Source organism: Salvelinus sp. IW2-2015, linkage group LG32 (genome assembly GCF_002910315.2).
Source record: "Salvelinus sp. IW2-2015 linkage group LG32, ASM291031v2, whole genome shotgun sequence".
NCBI lineage: Eukaryota > Metazoa > Chordata > Actinopteri > Salmoniformes > Salmonidae > Salvelinus > Salvelinus sp. IW2-2015.
This window is the reverse complement of record NC_036871.1, coordinates 18,684,377-18,704,517: the sequence shown is the minus strand read 5'-3', so window position 1 is coordinate 18,704,517 and position 20,141 is coordinate 18,684,377. Positions and strand designations below refer to the sequence as shown.

General features: G+C 33.3%; 1 gene segment (V, D, J or C); it reads left to right on the top strand.

The window, feature by feature from the left end:
- Positions 1–18,210, top strand: part of LOC111957167 (T-cell receptor alpha chain constant-like) — a 43,067-nt gene extending 24,857 nt beyond the window's left edge. The window contains 4 exon segments of the C gene segment in view: positions 16,891–17,070; positions 17,222–17,266; positions 17,393–17,500; positions 17,693–18,210. Coding sequence covers positions 16,891–17,070; positions 17,222–17,266; positions 17,393–17,499 — 332 coding nt within the window.
- The last annotated feature ends 1,931 nt before the right edge of the window (positions 18,211–20,141 follow it).

Genomic DNA, 20,141 nt, shown 5'->3' with positions numbered 1-20,141 from the left:
GGAGCAGAATGACATATTTTTACCTTGTCAGCTCAGGGATTTGATCTTGCAACCTTTTGGTTACTAGTCCAACGCTCTGACCACTAGGCTACCTGCCGCCCCGGGTTTCACCAGGTAGCCTAATAGGAATCAAATAGAACCATAGTTTCTAGATTCCGTGAAAAACTCTTCATTTTAATCTGATTACTAAATTGGTGAAAATTGTTTTTGGTCAGGCTTGTTGTATAGTGTGGAACCCAGAAATTCCTGTTTTGATCTGGAACTAAACTATTCATTGAGACAATGCTTCTAGCTGCTTATACACGGGAAATACTGTATATACTTTCTATTGTAAAAAATAACACATTGTACTATCCCACCACTATAATATGTGTTTAGACTGTATATTTACAGTGCAGACACCAAAATAATCAATGTAATCCAAGCAAACTGCCATGATTTTGTGTTATAAACTGTAGATCAGTAAAATGATCTCCTTTGTAATACATTGTTGTTAAAATTACATAATAACTTCTACCAGTCATTGCTAAGATGCAACACTGTGACTTGTGGAGACAAACACATATATTTGGACTTGGCACAAAGATGATATGTACAGAAAAGGAATGCAAAAACTATCTTTCACTTCTTCCAACAAGAGAAAGTCAGTAGTTTAAAATGCTTGTTTGATACACAATCATTCAGCAGTATTTAGACATGGTTGATGTAAATGTCATCGTTAAACTCAACTCCTTGCTTTCTAAAGCAATTCAATGTTTTCATTAAAAGTTTCAAGAAATGTTCAAACTAAATAGGCCTGTGATCTGATATATTTTCCCACTGTCTAAACACTTCTAATAATACATTTAGTAACCATTTACATGGARATGATGCTGCATATGCATTTATGGATGCTCTTTGAACCATCACACAATTCCAACCTGGAGTAGGTTCTTGTTGAGTACTAATTCAATGTGTGAATGATAACAACTGGAAAGTCATATTTGGAGCAGGAACTAAATTGATCATTGAAAGCAGTGAGTCTTTTTTTAATTAACATTCATTTGACAGCAGCAACAAACCTTTTGTTTGTTTATTACTTATAAAAAAAGACCTATTACAACTTTTTCAATGTGTGAATGATAGATAGGTCAACATCTACTTTGGGATGGGCTGATTGTAAATACAATTTTATTTCTTTTATCATAAATTAGTAAAGCAATGAGCATGTTAACTTGACAAAACAGATATTGAAAATACATCTTAATGATCAAATGTTCAATCAAGTCATGTTAACAGATTAGGTTTTTGTAATGAGGCCATTGTCTGTGTGAATGCTGGATATAAGATCATATTTGGAGTTGGAACCCAACTAGTTGTACAAGCACGTAAGTTGAAGAAAAATGAATTGATGCTAGTACCTTCACTAATTTCATTTGTCGAAAAGGGTTTTCACATGAGTATTTTTTTACTTTTAATTGATTCATGATAAGTTAAAAGGATAGTGAAAAAATAAGATAAAGATCAAAACTTGTTAAAATGACCAAATGAAACTATGATCAAGTATAATGACAATATATGAGCTATTATGTACGATTAATAACTTTGAAACTTTAATTGTAGGTGAGAACAAAGCCTTTAAGCCTTTGAGTGTGAACTGAAATATGAAACCCTTGCCCGAATAATGAATCAATTAGTGAAGAACCTCATCCCAATATATGTTTTTTTGAGAATGGCAGAGCCCAGGAGTGCTTTAATGGGAAAAGCTGTTCCATTCACATTGTACAAGAGGGTTTATGTACTGGAGAAAAGTATTGTGTGAATTCTGGAAATGACAAAATAACTTTTGGGAGCGGCACAAAATTAATAATTGATTCAAGTAAGTTAGTTTATTTTACTAGTAATACTTTTATAGTACTTGGTATTTCAAAATATCAACATTATTTTAATTGTCAATCTTCTAAACAAATATTGGATGCAGTCTAAAGATTGATTCAATATCTAATTGGTTTAACATAGTCAAGGAATAAAGCTGATCAKTAGCTCAAGTAAAAACACATTCTAAAAGGTAAGATTAATCATAGTTGAGTCATTTAAGAATACAATAACAAGAATACAACAACAAACGATACAACAGTGAATTCACTGTATGTGAATACTGATTATGATGAGTTAGAAGCTCTGCTGTTGGGGTCTGCTGTTTTTGTTAACCCTTCAGTTAGTGTGTGAATACTGGAACACAAAAGCTGATCTTTGGAAGTGGAACAACAGTTTTTGTGGAATCAAGTAAGATTTAAAACAGATATGAATACTGTTGCTCATACTTATACCAATCCTTCAATTTAAAATGTTGTCTCAGTCTGAACACTTACAGTACATATATGTGTTGTAAACTGGTATTATTAAGCCCAAGGAGTTGTAAATGCTATGTCTTACAGCTTCCTAAATGTTCTCCAAAGAGGACCTCTGGAAGTGGCAGTGATTATTTTTCTGTGAACATTCATCCAAATCAAATCAAATGTTATTGGACGCATACACCTATTTAGCAGATGTTATTGTGGGTGTAGTGAAATGCTTGTGTTCCTAGCTCCAACAGTGACTTAATATCTAACAATTCACAACAATACACACACACAAAATAAATTATGGAATTAATAAATATGTAAATATGTTATTATCCTGATGAAATGCTGCAGAATATGGTTTAATAGATACCTTACATCATTGGTAGTAGATTACAGATCTGCATTTCAGATAAAGACAAAATAATCATGCTTTGGACTATTTTCAAGGTATTATTTCAGTGAATCGTCCACTTATTAGAAGACATTCTAGGTTTATGTTATGTGGGTTCTTGATGTGTGACTCYTGGAGCCAACAAAATCATCTTTGGAACAGGCACAAAAGTAATAGTTAACTCAAGTAAGTTCATTTTCAATATTGTGTTAGAGATCGTTTGGACAAATCACATCATTAGGTAATTAATTGAAATGCAAAAGACATTCAGATTTGAAAAGTGATCCAAAAGTGTAAAATCAGTCTTTAAAAATGGTACCAAAAGAAAACTTTCTGTTGAGTGATCCACATAGTTGTAACTGACTATATACAAGGTATTGTTTCAGTGAAGAAATCAATTCCCTAGCAGATGAGAACATTGTTTTGCTAAGAGGTTTATGTAATGTGGGTTCTTGTTGTGTGAATACGAATGGATTCAAAATCATCTTTGGGACAGGCACAAAATTAATAGTGAACTCAAGTAAGTTAATTTTCAATTTAAATCCATTTAGGAGGTTAGTCTGAACTGAGGTGAAGTACCGTAAAATAGCCTGCTGTATGGTATCGTATCAACATAGCCCATTGATTGAAAGTTTAACATGACTTAGATGAGATGACAGTTACTTGTAGTTCTTGCTTTATACTTAAAATTACATGTTGTTGAAGATGACAGAAAAGATCTGTGTCAAAAGGTCATTCTTAGTTATTGTTCAAGGCAAAAAGGAGGCACATAGGACAAATATGAGGCAATATGGATGAATATACAATTGATGTCAAATCCATATCTTAAAGAGCCAATTTCAAAGTGGCCCAATGTGTATAAAATCATGTCAAACTGATCCACACAGTGTTACCATGTACAGTCTGTTTCACAGTGATTCAACAAAATCCTATTTGGAACAGGCACAACATTTACCGCTGATTTGAGTAAGTTCATAAAAAAATAATCTAAACTGTCTAAAGAGTTTCAGTGTATTTTCCAGTGAAATGCTCTTAGCATTAGAAGATGAACTTGTATTTTGCTAAAAGGTTTATGTGCTGTGGGTTCATGTTGTGTGACTAGTGGTGGATTCAACAAAATCATCTTTGGGACAGGCACAAAATTAATAGTTTACTCAAGTAAGTTCATWAAAAAATATATATATATTTTTAAAGGTGGCCTAGTTACATAGTATTTACACAGGCAGACACCTATTACAGTGTAGTAACATGTTGTTACATGGTACTTCAGCTGTTACACCTGTTATTTTTTTGAGCCAATTGATACTGTGCTCTGTTTTTATTTAAACTATGAGTAACCAGAATCAGATGTGCGGCCCATTTCATTTCGGGCAATTGAGGTACTAAAATAAAATTCCAAAATTCCAAAATCAAAATTGAAAACTAATGTCCCTTCTAAATTATTGGATTGTAACTTACTTATTACATCTCCCGAATTGGTCAAATTGACTCTAACTTGTCAACATAGAGCCTGTACAGTTTATGTAATATGGATTCATACTGTGTGACTACTGGAGGTGGTTACAAGATTGTCTTTGGGACAGGCACAAGATTAATAATTAAATCCAGTAAGTAAAAACAAAGTTCCTTGTGCCAATAATCAGTGTCTAAATATTGTACTAGATTCAACAGATCACAAGAATGTTAAGTTAAGATAAATACATGGCTATTGAATGATCCAGGTTAATTCAATTTTTGAATGAGTCCCATAGTGTTGTGCTCTAACGTAAACAAAGTCAATGAATGCAAACTGATATTGCGAACAAACTCATATTCGGTCAAGGAGTAAAGCTGAATGAACAGAATGAACAGAACAACAGTATATAAAACAAGATTAACTAGTCTTTTTTCAAAAAGGTTAATGTAATGTGGGTTCTAGTTGTGTGACTGATGGCCTAAAAATCATCTTTGGATCAGGCACAAAATKAATAGTTGACTCAAGTAAGTTCAATTATTTCAATATTAATGTAGTGTTTGAGAAATGGAACAAAGTTGACTGACAATTCACATACAAATGCACAAACTAAACATTGTCACATATTTTAGCTGCCAATTTATAATATGTGCCAAAAACAGATATTAATACTGTATCTCATATATCCATAACCTCACTAACTACTCATATGTAGCATCTGGTAATCTTCACTGTAAAAACTGCATTGCTTCAACGTAAAAACAGGCTGTCTAAATGTTATCTGGCTGTCTAAATGTTTAAGTTGTCAATTCTGAGAACCAAGTTAAGTTGACAAAACTAGGTCATAAAGTACTAGTGACATTATAATATACAAGTTCATCCAACTTAACATTAAGTCAAGTTCAACTAGCTAAAACATTTACAGTGATAGTTYTTGCTCAGCCTGTTTTTAGTGTGTGAATGTTGGAGGAGGAAAGATCATCTTTGGCAGTGGAACATCACTGTTTGTAGAAACAAGTAAGAAACCATGTTGAAATGTAATTTAGTGGATGTGGCTTTGATTTGAAAGACTTACAGTAGGATTGCGTAAGACAACTGAAGCATTAAATAGGCAATTACAAGTTGAGTGTCATTTGAAATTCCTAATCATGTATTTGCTTARATAACAAACACTGTGTGACTGTTGGGGTCAGAGTTGTGTTTGGGCAKGGAACAAAGTTGACGGTCAATCCAAGTAAGTGCATAAACCAGATAGTGATGTGGATTATCATAAACGTATTGCATTTTATGAATGACTGTCAGTATTTGCTCAAGAAAATAAGCTATCAATTATCAACAACTCCACTAAGAGTAGTCTCGCTCCATGGTGACTCTGGTCTCTGTTATTGTTTTTGTTGAACTATTTTTAGAGTGGGTAAGCTCATCTTTGGGAGTGGAACATGACTATTTGTAGAGACAAGTAAGACATCAAAACTAGGCTTTGGTATTAGGATTAATTGATTTACTAGCTTGATCGCATTGTCCGTAGTGCAACTGTAGATTGCGGAAATCAACATTCTGTTGAATGTCATAATACATGTCTGGTGCCAACAATTGCTGAGACACCAGAATGTACTTTAATCAAGAGTGAGCAAAGTCATCAAATAAGTTTGTTTAAAAAATCCATTAAAAAATGACTGCGTTATCTTACATTTAAAACATTGATGCGTGTACCAACCCCAAACATAGTGAAACAGTGTTTCTGTTATGYCATATGTTACTGTGTGAAKGATGGAACTCGAGGGTTGAACTTTGGAACTGGAACAACACTGTCAATACAATCTAGTAAGGAGACAAATGTCATGTATTTCAAATTTATGGAAATGTTTATTTAGAAGAAACACTGGTTCGAAGTCCATGTACATCTATATTTAGTGGAATTTGACATTTTCCTTGAAATAGGAATCGAATACAACCATGCGTCCCAAATCTATGTCCAACTCAAAAATGTTGATTCTGTGACAAGTCATGTGTCGTTAACTGATTACTAAATTGGGGAAGATGGTTATTGGTCAGGCTTGTTGTATTGTGTGACTGCGTCTGGATTCCAGAAAGTCCTCTTTGGATCTGGAACTAAACTGGTCATTGAGACAAGTGAGTGCTTCTAGCTGATTATACACATAATATATTTGATATGCTTTGTCTTGTCAAAAATATCACCAATTATAGTATCCCACTACTAACATGTATGTTTTATATGTTTAAAGTCTAGACACCCAAAGATGGATCAATGTACTCTTAATTGGACAATATTCCAACCAAACTACTATAAATAGGAAGTCACTAATCCTTGTGATACATTTAGTTTAAATTACATAATAACTTGAACCAGTAATTGCTAGGAGATGCAACATTGTGTGACTTATGAAGCCAACAAATGTATAATTGGACTTGGCACAAAGATTATGRTTTATTCCAGTACGTATTCCAAATAGAATCAACTGAACATCAAAAGATATACAAAAATGGAATGTAAAAATGCACAAAGGTGTCAGTGGTTTTTTGATTGGCCATACTTACTGTGTGAATGATGGAACATGGAAGCTGATCTTTGGAGGTGGAACACAACTAAATGTAGTATCTAGTAAGACTATCTTTCTTCTCTTTCGCAAAGAGGCTGTTCATTCTTAAAAGCCATGTTTGTTACGTAAACATTTAGGATAATAGTATTTACATATGGTTGATGTAAATGTCTTCATAGACACTCTAGAAAGCATGCAATCTCAAAATCTTCTAAAGGAGATATATGATCAGGGGAAAGTAAGAATCAAAACAATCAACACTCAATTCGTTGCTCTCTAAAGCGAAACAAAGAATGATATCTGTTAAGAAATAAAACTTTTCATTTAATATGTTAAAAAAAATAGTCAAACAAAATAGAATAGTCATCTGAACTATCACACAATTATTACCTGGAGTAGGTTGTGGAGTACGTTATTGTTGAGTACTAATACAATGTGTGAATGCTAACAACCGGAAAGTCATATTTGGAGCAGGAACTAAATTGATAATTGAAACAAGTGAGTATTTTTTCTAATAATATGAATTTGTCAGCAACAACAAACCTTTTGTTGGTTCATTTGTTGTGATGCAGCTGGCATGTAAACTTTCAAATTATGTGAACAATGGATGGAACAAAATCTACTTTGGTGCGGGCATAAAGGTTATTATTCAGCCAGGTTGTAATTGACAAACAAAATAGGATAGTGATCTGATATTTTTACCCACTGTCCAAGCAAATTTAGTATAATACTTTTAGTAACTATTTATCTGGAAATTATTCTATAGATGCATTTATTGATGTTCGATAAACTATTATACAATTATAACCTGGAGTAAACTGTGGAGTAAGTTATTGTTGAATACTAATTCAATGTGTGAATGTTAATAACTGGAAAGTAATATTTGGAGCAGGAACTAAATTGATAATTGAATCAAGTGAGTATTTTTCAAATAAGTATAATTTGACAGCAGCTACAAACAATTTGTTGGTTTATTTGTTATGATGCATTTGGTTTTCACATTTTCAAATTATGTGAATGATAGATGGAACAAAGTCTACTTTGGGCTGGGAACTTGTTCAGCCAGGTTAAAATTGTATGACATTTATCAGAAATAAATGAAGCAGTGAGACTATTGACAATCTTGATAAAATATATATGGAAAATAAATCCTACTGTAGGCCTATGATCAAATGGTTAGTCAAATCATGTCAACAGCTAAGGTTTTTGTCATGAGGCCATTGCCTGTGTGAATACTGGAAATAAGATCATATTTGGATTCGGAACCCAACTAATTATACAAGCAAGTAAGTTGATGAAAAAGTATGCAAATTTACTTGTTTCAAACATTTTATARGGTTCAATAAATTGTGATTTAGTATTTTCACATGAACTGTTTCTCTTAATGAATGCATTAGGTTAAAATGATAGGGAAAATAGAGATCTCCAAATTATAAGAAAAATACATGCTAAAATGACAAAGTAAAACATATAATGGAATTAGCCTTTTTGTCTTTGAGTATGAACACAAATATACTACTTTTAAGTGTAAAACATTGCTTACTAAGTTAGTGAACCACCTCATACAGCATTTCTACATGTTTGAGAATGTGTTTTTATGGGAAACATTATCCCATTGGTGTTAAGGAAGGTTTATGCAATGGGGCAAAGTGTTGTGTGAATTCTGGATATGGCAAAATAACATTTGGGAGTGGCACAAAATTGATAATAGATTCAAGTAAGTTAATTTAATTGACTAGAAATACTATTTTATATTTCAAGATGCGATATTTCAATAAAGGCAGTTCCTTATTGTGGGATAACTGTGTTACTCTTACTATGCAATTATAAAGTAATCACTAAATTACTATTTAACAACATGTTAATGATATTCTGTTACTAGTGCAATTACATTGCTACTACAGAAGTGTTACCAAATCCAGTTGAAAAAACTATTAGAAGATTAATCATAACTATTGATCGAATGAGGTGATTATTTCTAGTTCACATCTCTAAACTACTAGATTATTAAATCATCTGTTTTCAGTTTGGAATTTCCATTAAACAGCTATCATTGTTGGGTTGTTTTTGCAACCAGAGATATCATTGTGTGAATAACAACTTAAACAAAATAACATTCGGATCTGGAACAAAAGTTGTTGTCTTGTCAAGTAAGTGCAATATCAACATAGCAATAAGTAATACTAGTTACTGTATTTTTTTATATATTTTTTTTAATATTTGTACTGTCTAAACCCATTCATGTTTGATATTATATCACTAGATATCAGTAGACTACACACTGTACAGCATTGTAAGCAACATCTGTATATATCAATGAACAATTTAACTATTCATGTAGACCTCCAACCATTAACCAATACGCATCAGACCCAAATCAATATTATCATGTTCCTGATAGTTATACCTTGAAGTCACAGAGAAAGTATACATGAAAAGTATACATGAAATGTATACATGAAAAGTATACATGAAGTCTGACAGAATAGATCTAAAGTTGTTTTGACAAATACTAACGCTAAATCTCTCTGAACTTTGCAAATACTATAATACAATTATTATATTAATATTAGTGTAATTCGCTAATTTTCTTCTGTAGAACATATCTTATAAGTAGATCTTTAAAATATCAAGTTGCAGTTAAGTATTTAAGTTTTGCAACCTGACATATCATTGTGTGAATACCAACAATATCAAAATCATATTTGGATTTGGTACAAAACTTGTTGTGCTGTCAAGTAAGTGTATATTAAAATAAGTATAGCATTTTAAGTAATAAACCTTAATATGTTTAGTTTTATATGACATTTCATCAGACTACAGTGTCGTTGTCAATAGATTTAAACATTTAAATAAATATCGTCGTTTTGCAATCGCACCACTTCAAAATATYATACTTTTTTAGATACAAAACTATTTTATATGTTAAATCTTTGAAAATCTCTTTATTACATTTTACTACAGTTTTCTTTGATGAAGCTAGATAAAGAAACGTACGCCTTGCATTAAATAGGCAATTGCAAAGGGTGGATGATAAAATTATATCTGAGAAACCAGTTGATAGTTTAGTGTCATTTAAAATATATACTAAATTCACCAATCCTGACAGTCTAAAATCCTAATCATGTATTTGCTTAGATATCAAACACTGTGTGACTGTCGGAGTCAACAGAGTTGTGTTTGGGCAGGGAACAAAGTTGACCGTCAATTCAAGTAAGTGCATAAACAAGATAGTGGTGTAGATCATCATAAATGTATTGCGTTTTAAGAATGGTTGTCAGTATCAATTACACCATTAAGAGTGGTCACTCCATGTTGACTCTGGTCTCTCTGTGATCGTTTTTGTTGAGCCTGTTGTTAGTGTGTGAATGWTGGAGTGGGAAAGTTCATCTTTGGGAGTGGAACATCACTATCTGTAGAGACAAGTAAGAAACATTGTGGGGTTCAGATTTGTTGATTTACTCGGTTGATCTCAAGTTTTGAAAAATAATTATACTGTAGCTCAATCAATCAACAATATTTTAATTGTCAACCTTCTAAACAAATATTGGACGTAGACTGAAGTGATTCAATGTCTAATTGGTTTAACCCAGAGACTTCGTTTTTATATACCTAACTTTACTGAAGCAATTGAAGCTTTATTACAGTATGCATTTTTGGTTCAGGCCCAAGCATTGTGGGACTGACTCTGGACTGAGGAAGGTCATTTTTGGAAAAGGAATTCAATTGATCATTGAAATCAGTGAGTAATTCCTGACCATCTGTTAATCACAGATGACGTAATACTTCAGGGTGATGATTTATGGCAGTGTTAAATGAACTCAATGTGTTTGAAGGGAAATTATCAATGATACAAATTAGTTTGATTTAAAAACAGTATCCCACATGACAAACGTTTCTTAAAGTTAGACATGGATGAGTGGTCCCAACCCCTTTAGTGAATCAGTGTTTCTGTTATGTCATATGTTACTGTGTGAATGATGGGACGGGAAGACTGATCTTTGGAAGGGGAACCGCTCTGTCAATACAATCTAGTAAGGAACTAAATTTCACTCACCATTTCACATTTCGGAAAATTGGAATCAAATACAACCATTGTTTCCAAATCAATGTCCAAGTCAAAGATTTTGATTCTGTGGAAAGTCCTGCATTTTAAACTGGTTACACTAAATTGGGGGAGATGGTTATATTTACCTCGTCTTGTCAAAAATAATAATAAATAACATCCCACTAGTATAACACATGTTGATAGCATTTGCATCCACTCAAAAAAATGAATAAATATTTGAAAATAATCCAACCAAACTACTATTATTTTGTACTATAATTTGTAAATCACTAATGTGAACTCATTTGTAGTACATTTTGTTTAAATGAGAAAATACACTAACTTGCGGCAGTRATTGCTAAGAGATGCAACACAGTGTGACTTATGGAGCCAACAAACTTATATTTGGACTTGGCACAAAGATGACAGTTTATTCCAGTAAGTATTAAAAATATATATAAGTACATTCAAAAATGCATTCAAAAAGGCTTGTTTGTTACAAAACATTCAACATTATTTAGATATGGTTACTGTAAATGTCCTCATAGACACTCTATAAAACAGGCAGTCTTTCAAATCAAAACAATGAACACTTAATTCCTTGTTTTCTAATGTAATACGGTGGATGAGGTCTGTTAAGAAATTATTTCTTGAATTAATATTTCTAAACAAATTGACAAACAAAATAGGATAGTGATCAAATATATTTACTCTACCGTCCAAACACATTTTTAAAATACATTTAGTACCCATTTACATGGACATTATTCTGTAGATGCATTTATGGATGTTATATAAGCCATCACACAATTCCAACCTGGAGCAGGTTGTGGAGTAGGTTATTGTTGAGTACTAATACAATGTGTGAATGCTAACAACCGGAAAGTCATATTTGGAGCAGGAACTAAATTGATAATTGAAACAAGTGAGTATTTTTTATATATATATATATATATATATATATATTGATTTGACAGCAGCAACAAACCTTTATTGGGTTTACTTGTTAAGATGCATTGGGTATTCACATTTTCAAATTATGGATGAATGATGGATGGAACAAAATCTACTTTCGGCAGGACACACAATTTATTTTTTAGCCAGGTTAAAATGTAATTACCCTTATCAGAAATAAGTGAAGCGGTGAGAGTTTTGACAATCTTGCCAAAATTGATATGGAAAATAAATCTTATTGTAGGCCTATAATCAAATGGTCAGTCAAATCATGTTAACAGGTAGGGTTCTTGTAATGAGGCCATTGGCTGTGTGAATACTGGATATMAGATAACATTTGGAGTTGGAACCCAACTAATTATACAAGCAAGTAAGTTGATGAATAACTCAAAAAAAGTTAGTTACACTTGACAGGTTTAAAACTTCAATTGTATGTTAGGACCAAGCCTTTACATATTTTAGTATGAACACAAATCTTCAATACTACTTCAAAGTGTTAAATATTGCTTAACAATTTTGTGAACTACCTCGTACATTTGTGAACTACCTCGTACATTTTGAGAATGTGAGAACCCATGTTTTCATGGGGAAAGTTATCGCATTGATGTTGTTAAGGAAGGTTTTGCAATGGGGCAAAATATTGGATATGGCATAATAACCTTTGTCAGTGTCACAAAATTGATAATAGAACAAAACTTGCTGTCTGGAACAAAACTTGTCTTTTCAAGTAAGTACTATATCTACATAGTAGTAAGTAATACTAGATCCGTTTGTACTGTATTGTTTTACCAGATTCATATTTGATAGTATATAACTAGATATCAGTACACTACACACATCATTGTTACCAACACATTTCTATAACTGAATCTATTGCAATTCAACTATTCATGTTGGCCACCTACCATTCACCAATACATTTCAGACCCAAATCAATGTTATCATGTTGCTGATAATGAAATGTGAAATCTCTTTTAAAATTGCTAATTCTAATTATGACATAATGATATATTAATATACTTTTAATTATACAATGTTCTTCTCTAGAGCATATCTAATAAGTAGATCTTCAAAACATTAGATTTCTAATAAATTCTTTGCCGGGCTTTTTGGGGTCAGGTTTTTATAACCTGACCTATCATTGTGTGAATAACAACAACTTCAAAACCATATTTGGATCTGGAACAAAAGTTGTTGTCCTGTCACGTAAGTGTTTATTAAAATAAGTATTACATTTGCAATAATATAACTTTACATGTTTTGTTATGACAGTGTCATTGTCAAAAGATTTAAGCTCGCAAATAGATATTCTCGATCTCAATCGCAACACTTAAAAATATTATTATTTTTATAACTATTTTAWACGTAAAATCTGTGAAAATCTCTATATTCTATTTCTACTACAGTTTTCATTTGATGTAGTTAGCTAAATAAATGGTTATTGCTCACAGTTAATGCACTGTGTTAGTGGAACAGGAATCAATAAACTTCATTTTTGGAGCAGGAATAAAGATCAGTATATACTATATTTGAAACATCCTATGTAAAGCCTTAATTTTAGGTGATTTTACTGGCCCAGTATTATTACAAATGGCAATCAAAGTACTCCTTGCTTAGAATTCCAAAGTTTTGTATTTCCAATATCAGAGGAACAAGTTGTAGTTCACTGAAATTGCATAATGAGATCATGGTACATGACTTGAATGTTCATTCAAATCTCCCATTAAACCAATGCATGATTAACACAATATCCTATGTATGTGCTTGTATCTATAAGTTAATGATGCAGTCCCTAATGGTCATTTAGTTGTAGAGTAGGAACTTGGTTGACTAGCCAGCTACCACCATTTTGCCAATATCAGGCTGTCCATGTTGTTAAAAAAAAAAAGATTATATCAGTTAATGTTTGAAATCGCTTATAGATAGGTAAAGGCCCAGTGCAGTCAAAAACGAGATTTTTCTAGGTTTTATATATCTTTCCACACTATGAGGTTGGAATAATACTGTGAAATTGTGAAAATTATGATAATGCCCTTTTAGTGTAAGAGCAGTTTGAAAAGACCGCCTGAAATTCCAGCCTGTTTTGGTGGGATGGAGTTTTGGCCTGATTGGTGACATCACCAGGCGGTAAATTAGTTAAAAGACCAATAAGAAAGAAAGTTCCAAACCTCTCCACCAATAACAGACAGTTTTCAGTTTTCCCCTCCCGACTCAGAACACTCCCAGATTTCTTTTTCTTTTTGACCACTTTAACATTCTTAATTGTTACCCAGAAGTTATTTGATATCGAGATAAAAACGGCTGCAATGGACCTTTAATTGATGTAACATAATTCTTTATTTGAAATACTCTGCATTTAATTGATTCATTATAGGTTAAATGAATAGTAAGATAGAAAATAAGATAAAGATCAAAACTTGTTAAAATGACCAAATGAAACTATTAGAGTACAATGACATTATAAGAAGTTAAGAACTATTGCGTACAGGTCATGAGTTCAAAAATGTAATTGTGGGTGAGAACAAAGCCTTTAAGTCTTTGATTGTGAACAGAAATATTCAAACCTTGAACGATTAATGAATCAATTAGTCAACAACTTCATCTGAATAAATGAGAATGGCAGAGCCCAGGAGTTCTTTCATGGGAAAAGCTGTTTCATTCACATGTTAGAGGGGGGTTTATGTAATGGGGAAAAGTGTTGTGTGAATTCTGGATATGACAAAGTAACCTTTGGGACCGGAACAAAATTAATAATTGATTCAAGTAAGTCCATTTACTAGTAATACTTTACTATTATTCGGTATTTCAAGATTTGGTATTTCAATAAAGGCAGTAACTTGTTGTGGGGTAAACAAAATATTGTTGGGTTGTTTCTGCAATCGGACATATTATTGTGTGAATAACAACTTCAACAAAATCATTTTTGGACGTGGAACAAAATGTGTTGTTCTGTCGTAAGTGCAATATCTTCATAGTATTATGTAATACTATTTACATTTGTACTACATTGTTTAAACAATTCATATTTGATATTTTATCAGAGACTATACACTATACAACATTGTAAGCAACACATTTCTATAACTCCATTAACAATTCAGCTATTCATGTAGGCCGCTTATCATTAACCAACATGCATCTGACTCAAATGAATTGTATCATGTTATTGATAGCCAATTAAGGATGTGTGAAACTATACATGAAGTCTGAGCAGATCTAAACTTATTTTGACAGATACTAAATCAGTAATGTGAGAACCTCAGTCTTGAAATGCTAAATCTCTGAACTTTGCAAATTCTAAGAGGAAACTGTACATACAATCTTAAGTAAAATCTAGTTGTTTGTTTTTGTAATGAGGCCAATGTCTGTGTGACAAGTGGATTCAAAATATCATTTGGAAATGGCATCCAACTAATTGTGCATTCAAGTAAGTTTATAATGTGTCTACGATAGTAGTAGCAGCAATAAATATTATAGAAAATATATCTTAAAAATGATGTATTGGTAACTTGGTAACATTTTACATTTAACTTGCTACTATATCTGTGAAGTAGGGCTGTAGTATCTATAATGATTATTGGTAGACATTTACACCTCATCGTTATTATAAGAATTACAATACATATAATTACAAAACACACCATTTTAACAAATTGGTTTCACCTTCCATACTTTTATGTTTTTGTATGAGAATAAGTTATTGTGTGAATGAGTATCAGAAGATCACATTTGGTTCAGGAACCAACATTTTCATTATGACAAGTACGTTTAAAATGCCAGATCTTATCCAATTTGTAAGATATTAGTTTTGAGTAAAAAGTATTTCAAAATCTCAAAGTAATCTGAAAATGGTGTAACAGTAGATTACAGTACAGTACTTCAGAGAAACATTATAAACATATTGCATACTGGCTAAAATGACACATATTGTCAATTGCAATCTTGCCAAAAAAATAGCCATTACTTGAAATACTAAACTACTTCATATGTACATTCAGTGAATTGAACATATTTACATATAATTTAGAATTGATCAAAAATTGAAAGTATATATTCATCTTTATTTAAATTATGCTACAGATTTAATTTGATGTAGCTAGCTAACGATAAATGGTATTGCTCACAGCTAATGCACTGTGAGTGACTGGAACAGGAATCAATAAACTTGTTTTTGGAACTGCGGTAAAGATCACTATTGAGGCCAGTAAGTACTACATTTGAAACATCCTATGTAAAATCTTATTCTTACGTGATTTAAATGATTCAGTATTATTACAAACAAAGTAGTCCTGCTTAGATCACCAAAGGTTTGTAATGTCTGTCTGAATCCTAATTTGAAATCATGGGGCATGACTTGAATTTTCAGTAAAATCTCCCATTAAATCAATGCATGATTAGTTCAATATCCTAACTTTTGTTCGTGCATCTATAAGTTAAGATGCAGCCCCTAGTGGTTATATAGGAACAGATAAAGTGTAAAAACCGGAGATAGCTACCTTGAATGCCACTTCATAAAGAAACCTTACAACTAGGCCAGGAGTTAAAGACATAAACCTGACACTGACCTTGTTAAGGGTGTACAGTATATGTTTGATATAATTGATGTTCGGGGTATATAATTCGCCAACATGATTTGGTTATTTTCCCGTAAGAAATCTGTTACAGAAACGAAAACAGGTTTTTGTGGGTAGGTCCATGTCTGTGACAATCTTTGGGTAAGGGATTACACTTTTTCTTTAAAAAAATCAAATGAAAATGATAATGTAGCGTACATTAGAACAGCCAATGTGACAGCTAGCTTGATAACGGTCTCATTATGGAGTGTAACTACAGGTAGTTCAATGAAATGCGGAATCAGCATATTCACAGCATAAGGCTAAAGTAGTTATTCTAAACATTCTTGCAAATGAGAAATAATGGTTTTGAGTTGTAGAATCGGAACTTGGTTGACTAGCCAACTACCATCATTTTGCCAATATCAGTTGTATTTGTATTTGTATCAGTTCATTTTTWAAATGCTCAGACATAGTTAACCGATGTAACATCATTCTTTATTTGACATGCTTTGCATTGTCATGATGCCACTATTTTGAATCCAACCAAGGTCTTAGAAATGGAGGCCCAAGTTCTAAATACATGTTTATTTTTATGTTTTACAGGAGAGAAACATGAGCCATCCTACTACAGATTGAACTCAAGCAATACCACAGCTTGCCTGGCTACAGATTTCAGCGCACACGATGCTAATACACACTCGGAATTCAACAAGACAGAGGCCACCAGAGTGAATGGGGACAGCTACTACAGCCAGGTTGCCCTCGCAGAAAATTGCCCGGAAGGTACTTTCAGATGTTTCAAATCACAGCATATTACCTTATTTATGTGCACTCATTGTGAACATCACTTGTGTAGATTAATATGACGATTCTAAATGTTGCCACTAACCATACTGTATGATATACTTAACTATTTATTTTCTCTATTTGCCAGGAGATGGTTCAGAGAAATGTGAAGCAAACTGGTATTTTGACACAGGTACATATCAGAGCATTTACTCTCTCATTTGTGATATGATCAAACGTCTAAAAAAAAACATCACCCTATTTGGCACTTGTTACTTATAATATAAGATATTGATCAATATGGTATTTCCATTTCTAGATGCAAAGATCAAYTTCCTATCCCTGACCATTCTGGGCCTGAGAATTCTGTTCCTGAAGACCATCGTTTTCAACGTGCTGATGACTCTTCGACTGTGGATGAGTTAGAGTGAGTTTCTCTTTATAACTCAATCTGCAAGGCATAACATGGTTTAGTGATTGAATATTTTCATGGAAAGGTATATTGTGAACAAGACAATGCCTTGTTTTCCAAGACTGATATTTAGCATGACTCTTACCTCTGAGCATGTGTATGTGTATATCATGCACTAATTTGTTTGTTTTATTTATATATTTTCAGAAGATGTCCATCAGTCCCTCAAAGACAACACAAGAAATCCTTCCCAGAAGAACTACTGAATTGACTTGTAATTACATTCTAACTGTAGGAAGTAGATTGCACTCATTGGAATCTCTTGATTGTCTGGAATGTCAAATACATCACTATCCTCCCAGACAGACATTGGTTCAAATTAAGAATCCAACATTGGTTTGCAGAAAATATGTCTGTTGAAAGATTTGTAAACATGTTCTTCAAGTGATAAATAAGATGTATTATAATTTGCTTATCTGTATATATATTTTTTCTCCAACTGTTGTGACTTGTGATAGTACATCCAAATGTTTTTGATTATGCTCTCTCTTTGCTTGAAATATCATGAACCTCAATTTGTATTATTCTTTAGAGTAAAAATATATAGCTAAATGTAACAGAAATATATAAGAAATTGTTCCTTTTTGTATGTTGATATAAAAAACAATCTTTGTAAAGTGTTTTGTTTTGATGAAAATATTAATTCAATAAATACATTATATGGAGTTATTTGTTTTGCCTAAAGTTTGTAATGTATATTCAAAGTTGATTACATTTTTTGTTCATATAGCTACTGTATTAGTTTTCACAAAAATCCTCCAAGTCATTTCCTTCATGCCTTCATTCCTTCATGAGTATACCTCATAATTCCCATTAATCAGGCAACACATGTCTGAATGTTTTAGAGACACACCTAATGTAATGTTCATTAATAAGCTATTATAAATGCTTTATAAATACGCTTTTATTGCTTACAACATGTTACTCTCGTCTAGATGTTTATAAATGCAAGAATACCCATTTATTAACAGCACGTACACCACATTAATATTGACACATTTGTATATAATAAACAAGTTATATTACAATTATAGGATTATAATAACATTTTGATATTTTTTTGAATCAAGTGGTTTTATTTTTGAATTTGTAGACGAAGAACTAAACCCCATGTTGATTTGATCATTATATGTGTCAGGTTTTCCAGGGTATACCAGCAAAGGCAGTATGAATGAAAAGTTAAACACATTGCTGGCAGCTGCCTTTGCTCAGCCTGTAAGCTTAATAAATATATCCACAACCCACATCCACACCACCTGTTCTTTCCATTTAAATAAAACACGTACATTTCCTTTGTTTTGTTTTACATTGTCAAATCACATTTCAATTTATTAGTCACATGCGCTAAATGCAACAGGTGTAGACCTTACAGTGAAATGCTTACTTACTAGCCCCTAAATAACAATGCAGTTAAAAAAATACGGATAAGAATAAGAAATAAAAGTAACAAGTAATTAAAGAACAGCAGTAAAATAACAATAGCAAGACTATATACAGGGGGGTACCGGTACAGAGTCAATGTGCGGGGGCACCGGTTAGTTGAGGTAATATGTACATGTAGGTAGAGTTATTAAAGTGACTATGCATAGATGATAACAGAGAGTAGCAGCGGTGTAAAAGAGGGGGGGGGTTCAATGCAAATAGTCTGGGTAGTCATTTGATTAGATGTTCAGGAGTCTTATGGCTTGGGGGTAGAAGCTGTTTAGGAGCCTCTTGGACCTAGACTTGGTGCTCCAGTACTGCTTGCCGTGCGGTAGCAGAGAGAACAGTCTATGACTAGGCTGGTTGGAGTTTTTGCCAATTTTTAGGGCCTTCCTCTGACACCGCCTGGAATAGAGGTCCTGGATGGCAGGAAGCTTGGCCCCAGTGATGTACTGGGCCATTCGCACTACCCTTTGTAGTGCCTTGCGGTCGGAGGCCGAGTAGTTGCCATACCAGGCAGTGATGCAACCAGTCAGGATGTTCTCGATAGTACAGCTGTAGAACCTTTTGAGGATCTGAGGACCCATGCCAAATCTTTTCCGTCTCCTGAGGGGGAATAGGTTTTGTCGTGCCCTCTTCACGACTGTCTTGGTGTGCTTGGACCATGTTAGTTTGTTGGTGATGTGGACAACTTGAAGCTCTCAACCTGCTCCACTGCAGCCCCGTCAATGAGAATGGGGGCGTGCTCGGTCTTCTTTTTCCTGTAGTCCACAATCATCTCACGTTGAGGGAGAGGTTGTTGTCCTGGCACCACACGGCCAGGTCTCTGACCTCCTCTATATAGGCTGTCTAGTAGTTGTCGGTGATCAGGCCTACCACTGTTGTGTCAACGGCAAACTTAATGATCGTGTTGGAGTCGTGCCTGGCCGTGCAGTCATGAGTGAACAGGGAGTACAGGAGGAGACTGAGCACGCACCCCCGAGAGTCCCCTGTGTTGAGGATCAGTGTGGCGGGTGTGTTGTTACCTACCCTTGCCCCCTGGGGGCGGCCAGTCAGGAAGTCCAGGATCCAGTTGCAGAGGGAGGTGTTTAGTCCCAGGGTCCTTAGCTTATTGATGAGCTTTGAGGGCACTATGGTGTTGAACGCTGAGCTGTAGTCAATGAATAGCATTCTC